The following is a 7595-nucleotide window of genomic DNA, read 5'->3' as shown; positions in this document are numbered from 1 at the left end:
GTGCTCAGTGAGCTGAGGGGGCCTGAGCCTTCATCTGGAGGGAGGGGGCAGGGCCTGGGCCAATGTAGCTCAGCCTCCAGCTCCTGTGGCCTCCAGGAGGCAAGGTACACAGGTCAGGTGGCTGTCCATGGGCCTCGGTCCACTTGCATAGACCCAGGGCATGCTGCTGGGAGGGGCCCTGCCGGCCCGAGGAATGCCTCTCAATCTCCCCTTTCCTAGGCTGACTGCTCAGGCCATCTGGTTCAGGGGAAAATTTAAAACCGCTTGAAATTCAGCCAAGGGAAGCGTAATCGTCACTGCTCCCCGGTATGGCGCTTGGCTAGCAGGCCCGGGCTGCCTGCACTACCTGCGCCATCTCGTTTCCTTTTTACAGGCTGCACGGCCTGGCCCCTGGACGCCAGTGGGTGCCGGAAACCCCTCCATCAGCCCTCCCTGCATGACTGAAAGTCAGGCTGCATTCAGCGTGCAAAAGAGCCAGATCCACTGGGTTCAAATCCCAGCTCTGCCACTTTCTAGCTCTGCACCCTGAGGCAAGTGACTTAACCTCTCTGTGCTTTAGTTTCCTGGTCTGTAAAATGGAATTAAGAATAACACCTACTTGATAGGGTAGCATTGAGATGAAATGAGTTGATGTATGTGATAAGATGGTGCCTGGCACATAGTAAGTACTAGAGATTACCTCTTGCTACCGTGATCAGACCAGCCCTTGCTTAAAACTCTCTATGGCTCCCCACTACCCTTGGAGCAGAGCCCATAAGCCTAGCTCTGGTGTTTGAGGCCCCGCTTGGCGTGGCACCCACTAATTCTTGGTCCCATCCTTTTCCCCTGTCCCTCTGTTGGGGATCCCTAAACATGCCACCTTCCTCTTGCCTGTGGGCTTTCCCTCGGCCTGGAATCTGGCACCAGCTCAAGCACCGCCCTCTCCCTGAAGCTTCCCTGGTACCCTGTCCAGGTGAGGTGCCTCCTACAGGCTCCCAAGCTGCCCCATGCTTTCACCAACTACATGCCAATGACCCTAAACTGGCTGTTTGACCAACCTGATTGAATCAAAAGGCAAGCAGGCGTCATGCCTGCCCTGGTCTCAGCGGCCGGCACAGAGTGGGTGTACATAAAAGGTGGCTGGACGAACAAATGAACGCACAAAGCATTGGGACCGCAGAGCCCATCTGTGCCCACTGGATGGCAAGGCCTGGTGCTCAGAAATGGCTTGGAAAATGGGCGGGGTCCCACAGTGAGCCTGGAATCCTGCCTGGTGCTGGGAAAGCCAAGGACCTCAGCACGGGGCGGGGGGCCAGGTACAGGAGGTGGTCTCCCCAGCAGGGGACCAGAGCCAGCTCCCGGGGGCTGGGCCTCACTTACCCGGCGTCCCTTCGCTCCCCTCATGCCAGGTGGGCCTCGAGATCCTGGAGGACCCTGTGGGGAGAAGAGTTTGGAGAAGCCCTTTGTCAGGGAGTGAGTCGGCACTGAGGGCGAGCAGCAAGGGGCACAGCCTGGCCTCAGGAGCGGCCCCCTGCCCAGCTCAGCAGCCTTCCCGTTAAAGGCTGTGGCCCCGGGGGGAAAACCTATCCCACTGGGAGAAGCAGAGGAGAAGCTGCAACCCTGAGCAGGACTCAGCCTGGTTCCTGGGCCTCAACCCTTCCTCTCCTTCGCGGGGAGGCCTCCCTGCACGAGCCATTTCCTTCTTTATCTCAAAATCAACAAGCAGAGGCTACAGGACACTTCTGAGAAAAGACTCTCCTTAAATTCCCATTTCCTCTTTTGTTGTTGTTAATCCTCACCCAAGGATCTTTTCTCCATTGCTTTTCAGAGAGAGTGTGGAAAGGAGGGAGAGAGAAAGAGAAACATGGGTGTGAGAGAGACACATCGATGGGTTGCCTCCCCCACATGCCCCGATAGGGGGCAGGGAGCAAACCTGCAACCGAGGTATGTGCCCTTGACCAGGAATCAAACCCTGACCCTTTGATTCGTGGGTTGATGCTCTAACCATTGAGCCCACCAGCCAGGGCCCATTTCCTCTGTCTCCCCCTATCAGCAAGGAGAATGTGGCAACCCAAGTTCTGTCCCGCACCCTGACCCCAACTATCACCGGAGAGCTCCCTGAAAGCCTGGAAACAGCTCTGGGGGGGTCAGGGGGGGACCAGACCACAGCCCCGAGGTGAGGGAGGGGAATGCAGGCTTGCACAGGGAAGGGGGGGCAGGGAGGCTGGGTAGAGAAGGGGGTGGTGGAGAGGTGCAAAGAGAAGGGCACAGGCTGGCCCGAGGAGGATGCCAGTTATCTTGGTTTGATGTTGGAATGACAAGAAGAGGCGCACGGGAGAGACAGGGCGGAGGGACAGAAAGCAGGGCTGGCTTTGTTCCTAGCACTGGCCCCGCACAGGCCTGTGGCAGGGAGTTAGGAATCTGTTGAAGGAATGATGAATACGCAAACAACTGAAGAGAACAGAAGGTCGGGAGGGAGAGAAAGGAGGCAAAGAGAGGGAGCAGGTGGTCTCGCTGCCTAATTTCTCTTCCCGGGTTCCGGCCCCAGCTATACCCATCAGGCAGCAACTGCTCCCAGTGGCCGGCCAGGACCCCTCCAGAGCCACTTGCAAATCCCAGCTCTGCCACTTACTTATTCTGTCGCTTAGACAAGTGACTTAAACTCTTTGGCCTCAGTTTCATAAACTAAACAATGGGGATAAGAGGATAGAGCAGCTCAGCGGCCAGTCGCAGACTGGGCCTGCTCCTTTCACAAGGAAGAGGGGGCGGCCTCAGCCCCCTCCGAATACCAGAGAGCCCAGCTCCGTCTGTGGCCTCAGCAACAACTCCTGCAGCTCCCATCTCTCTCTCCCTATGGCCTGGAGGGATGCGCACCCTCCGGCTGCTGCTGGGTCCCAACCGGACCCCTGGTCAGCAGAGCAAGCAGGGTGTGAAGCCAGCTTGGCCCAACAGAGAGGCAGGTCTGACTCGAGGACGGTGGAGACCACGAGGACTGGTGAGAAGGGACCACTTTACGGAGGGAGCTCAGACCGCAGAAGGCACGCGATGCGTCCCTGGGAAATCTCAGGAGCCAAATCTCGACTTAGTGGCAGTAGAGCCAAGTGCTTCCACAGGCCAGCTGCTCCACCAGAGACCAAAGTTCAAATCCCGCTCTGCCGCTTACTCATTCTGTCAGTTTGGCAAGTGGCTCAAACGCTTTGGCCTCAGTTTCATCAACTAAAAAATTTAGATAAGAAGAGCCTCAGCCTCCTAGAGCTGTTGAACAGACGCAGTGACCTGGCTGGTCCCCAGGAAAGGGTAGCTACCAGCTCTCTTAAAGGAGAAGGCCAGAAACTGGAGCTCTCAGGACCTGACTGTGTCCCCGCCCCCAGCCACGGGGAGGATAATCTTGATGGACCTCAGGGACTGCAGAAAAACATGGGTGTTAAAGTGTTTGGAAAAGTGGGAAAATGCCAATCGGATACGAACAATATTGCCAGAAATGTCCCTGTACTAGTAATAGTCTTATTAATACTTGTGGTAATTAGTGTAGCTAACAAGTAGTAATTATTATTACTAAGACCATTCATAAGCACTTAGTATATGCAGGTAGTTTGCTGAACAATTACATCATGAACGAAATCATTTGTCTCACAGCAATCTCGTAATGAAGGTAGTAGTATGCTGGCTTATAGATGGGGAAGCTGAGGCTCAGGGGAGCTGTGGGTGTTGCCAACAAGCACACAGCTAGTAGGTGGGGGCCTGGGATCTGATTTCACTCAGTCTGGGCCAACCCAGTGACCAGATGGAAGCACTGAGGAAACGGGGCGGGAGGACGTCAGTTGGGCTACGGGGGTAGGGAATTCTCAGGAGGTCAGCACCTTCCTCCTATGCGCTGCCCTGGATGTCCCCACTGTTGGCCCACCTCCCACTGGCCTTCCATTTTGTCCCAGCAACTCCTTTCCAGGCTTTCTTCTTCCCACTGGACAGATGGGGAGACTGAGGCCCAGGGAGGCCGCAGTCCAGGGGTGCCAGAGCTAGGGTTTGATCATGGTCCCTAGCATCCTTGTACTTGGTCTCTGAGCCTGGGCACCTCCCACGCTGATGGGTTCGCATCACTCTGTTTCCAGGAGTGTTTCCTGGGCCCTGGTGCTCAGGTCCTGTGAACACTGGGGAGGGAGGTGGGACGTAGGCTCTGGTTGGGTGACTGGGCCCTTGGATTCCAAGCTGGGTGCCTTCACCTGCAACCAGCCCCTCCAAAGGTGGCTTTTCCTCCTCCTCATGAACCGGGAAGAAACATGCCATGGGGGGCCCAGAGTGCTGGCTTCTGACCTCAGCTCTGCATTCTGAGAGCTTTCTGCCTCATCAAAAGGACTGTGGGGGGAGGGGGGGGCAGGCAGAACCCACTGTTGCCTGTCACCCATGTTTGGATGATGGTCACTTGTGGCCAGGTTTCTCACAACCAGCACTGCCTGCCACATAGTAGGTGCTCAGTAAAGATCTGTTAATGAGCGAGAGAATGATTATACTCGGCACCCCCACTAGACAGTGAGAATCTTAAGAGCAGAGCTATTTCTTACCATTTTGCACCCCTGGAGTTGGGCATAGGCTCCGCGCACAGTAGGTGCACACAAACGTTTGGGAACTGTGCTGGCCTTGCTTCCCTAATTGGCGTAGAGATCTGGTGTGTGCACACTTTCCTTGTGTTCAAATCTCCAAAGGCTCCCGTGGCCTCCTTCATCAGACCCTAGGGAGCCCCTTGATCCGGCCTTTGGAGGGACCTGGGCAGCCTGAAGTTATCCCCCTGCCCTGCCTGGGGGTCCTGACTGCTCTGGGCGCTTCCCCTCACACCCTTTCCACCTGCCTGAAGCCCATCTCTCCATCTCCCAGAGTGGACCCCTAGCCCTGAGCCCTGGCCTTGAAGTGGGTGCCCTTGCCAGTCTCCACGTCTTCCATCAGCAGAGGCAGAGGGACCAGACGGTCCATGTTCTAGGTGAAAGCCAGCCCTCCCTCCCCCCATATCACCCCACGGGGAGTAGAAGGGGCCTCTGAATTTGGGTGCTCCTACCACCCCCCTCCCCCAGCCCTCCTGCCTCTCCCATCCCTCCCTGCCTTGGATCCTCAGGAATATCCCAGGTCCCCCAGTCATCGCAAGAAGCCCAGGACCCTGCATCCTCGGCTCTAATCCCCAGCCCATTGTCCCCAGCATTTCCCATTTTTTCCCTCCTTGCCCCATGGTTTCTTATTTATTGGGTTTTCTCTCTCCCCCTTACGCCAGACTAGAAGCTCCTAAAGGACAGACAGGGACTGCTTTCTGCCTTGTGAATGGCTGCATCCCAGCTCCTGGCCAGGCCCCAGGCACAAATTTCACAGTATTTCCCGAGTAAATGAACAAAGCCATAATGGTGCTAACGACCAAGATGCCCCGTGCAATAAACATCACTATGGAATGAACGTCACTGTGGAATGAATGAACATCAGCCGCATGGTTTCATTTAGCTGTGCCATCACACTATCATGACCTCAGTTATTTTCTCTATTTTGCAGCTGAGCAAAATTTAGGCTCCGAGTTCCGTGATCTGCCCTGGCAAGATAGTCAGGGAGCGGTGGAGCTGGGATGCGAACCCAGGTCTGTCTGACTCTGAGGCCTGGATGCCTCACCCTCACCCGACAGTAGGTTTGAGCTCAGGAACACGAGGGCTCTGCTTACCGGGGGTCCGGGCTCTCCGGGGGTCCCAACACCACCGGGCGTTCCAGGATGACCCTATGCAGAGGGAAGAAAAGGAAGGACTAGGCGGTGGAAGGTGTCTCTTCCTCCTTCAGTTCCTCCCACCTCAGCCGGCTCAGCCCCAGCCCAGGGACACAGAGCAGCAGCCAGGCCCCCCCCCTCCCCCCGCCCCCGGAGGGAGAAGGAGCAAACCATCCTGAATGTCTGGAGGAGGCAGAGGCAGGCAGAGAGCAGAGCTGCCGCCATGGCTGTGACGGGAGAGGGCAGAGGGATGCAGACTTGCTCCTTACCATTGACCCCTTGGGTCCAGGTGCTCCTGGGGGTCCCATCATGCCCCGGTCACCCTGTGATGGAGACAACAATTCAGGGAGGTCACAGCTGTGGGGTGACTCTGTGGGGGGCAGGTGCAGAGGGCCTTCCGGAGGCCAAACAGGGGCAGGGACTTGCCCAAGGTCTATAGAGAGTCCTTGCCCGGCTCACGGCCACATCACTCAGGGTGCTGACAGGGGAGGGGTGGGGGTCTGGGATGTCACACAGCAGAAGTTAAGACCCTGGGCAAGTCCAGGGAGGCCTCAGCTCCACTGCAGCATGCCACACAGGGGCTTCCCTCAGGCAAGGATCGTCCTGATCAAGGATAGTTAATTGCACGTCCCCTTTGGTCTGGGCCTAGGGCAGTGGTTCTCAACCTTCTGGCCCTTTAAATACAGTTCCTCATGTTGTGACCCAACCATAAAATTATTTTCGTTGCTACTTCATAACTGTAATGTTGCTACTGTTATGCATGATAATGTAAATATCTGATATGCAGGATGGTCTTAGGCGACCCCTGTGAAAGGGTCTTTCGACCGCCAAAGGGGTCGCGACCCACAGGTTGAGAACCACTGCCCTAGGGCCTAGCTGGTCATGCTGAGGCGGAGATGGCAATGGAAGGCATGTCTTTCACTCTCCCCACCCCCTGCCCAAACCTAGATGAGATGCTGGGAACTCTTTCTTGACAGACGGGCAGAGAGGATGAGTGTAGCAGACAGAGCTGTGGCCGAAAGGCAGGGGCTCTAGGTTCGAATTCGGCTGTTTTTGTGAGACCCTGGTTCTTGTGTCCACCCTCCCAGCCATCAAACATTTATTGAGCATCTACTATGTGACTAGCACGATATGCTGGACCCAGACGACAAAGTGGTGAGTAGACATAGGCAGATCCTGCTCACAGGGAGTGAGACCCAGTGTTGTGAGGAGATGGACACACATCGCCAAAACGGATGTAAAGTGGGGCCGAGCAGTGACGGAGAGGGTCTCGGTGCCAAGGCCTTTCACAGGGGGTTTGACCCACTGGGTGCAGGGTGTGGTGGGGAAAAATGCCCCTGGGGAAGTACAGCTTGACCTGAGCGCTAAAGGGTAATTGAGTCATTCAGACAAAGGGTGGAGGGATGATAGTGGAAGAGTGTACCTGGCGTGGGAACAGCATGGGCGATGGTCTGTGGGCGAGGAGGGGTGTGGAGCATTTGAGCAAGAAGAGAGGGCAGAGCTGGCCTTGACATTGCACACAGTGACGCAAGATGTTACCCCTGACGGCAACAGGGGAAAGGGCGCCCTGGGCCTTTCTGTACTCTTTTTTGCAACTTCTTGTGAATCTATCAGTATTTCAAAATCAAAAGTTAAAATAAAAAGAAGAGGGAGAGGAGGAAGAGGGGGAGGGGGAGGAGGAGAAACACATCGTGGCCAGAGAGTCTTGGACACAAGGAGTGCTGAGGAGGGCGGCTCAGGATAAGCCGGGGGCAGGTGGGGGCAGGTGGGGTAGATGCTTCCCCTCTCTGGACCTCAGTTTCTCCATCTGCCCAATAGGAGTACCATCAGCTCCTCCGAGGGCCTGATAAGCTCCAGGAAGGAAAGTGGGTGCCAGCCAGGGTCCATG

At 56.2% G+C, this 7595-nt stretch overlaps 1 protein-coding gene across 1 annotated transcript in view; it reads right to left on the bottom strand.

Annotated features, from left to right (window-relative positions):
- COL27A1 (collagen, type XXVII, alpha 1) overlaps nucleotides 1-7595 on the bottom strand; it is a 161352-nt gene that overhangs the window by 44491 nt on the left and 109266 nt on the right. The window contains exons 27-29 of the mRNA XM_014528887.1: nucleotides 5977-6030; nucleotides 5669-5722; nucleotides 1360-1413 (exon numbers count right to left, since the gene is read on the bottom strand). Coding sequence (XP_014384373.1) covers nucleotides 1360-1413; nucleotides 5669-5722; nucleotides 5977-6030 — 162 coding nt within the window. The remainder of the gene's footprint in view (nucleotides 1-1359; nucleotides 1414-5668; nucleotides 5723-5976; nucleotides 6031-7595) is intronic.

This window comes from Myotis brandtii, unplaced genomic scaffold (assembly GCF_000412655.1).
Source record: "Myotis brandtii unplaced genomic scaffold, ASM41265v1 scaffold658, whole genome shotgun sequence".
Taxonomy (NCBI): domain Eukaryota; kingdom Metazoa; phylum Chordata; class Mammalia; order Chiroptera; family Vespertilionidae; genus Myotis; species Myotis brandtii.
The sequence above is the reverse complement of the archived record's forward strand: the minus strand, read 5'-3'. Positions and strand labels throughout refer to the sequence as shown.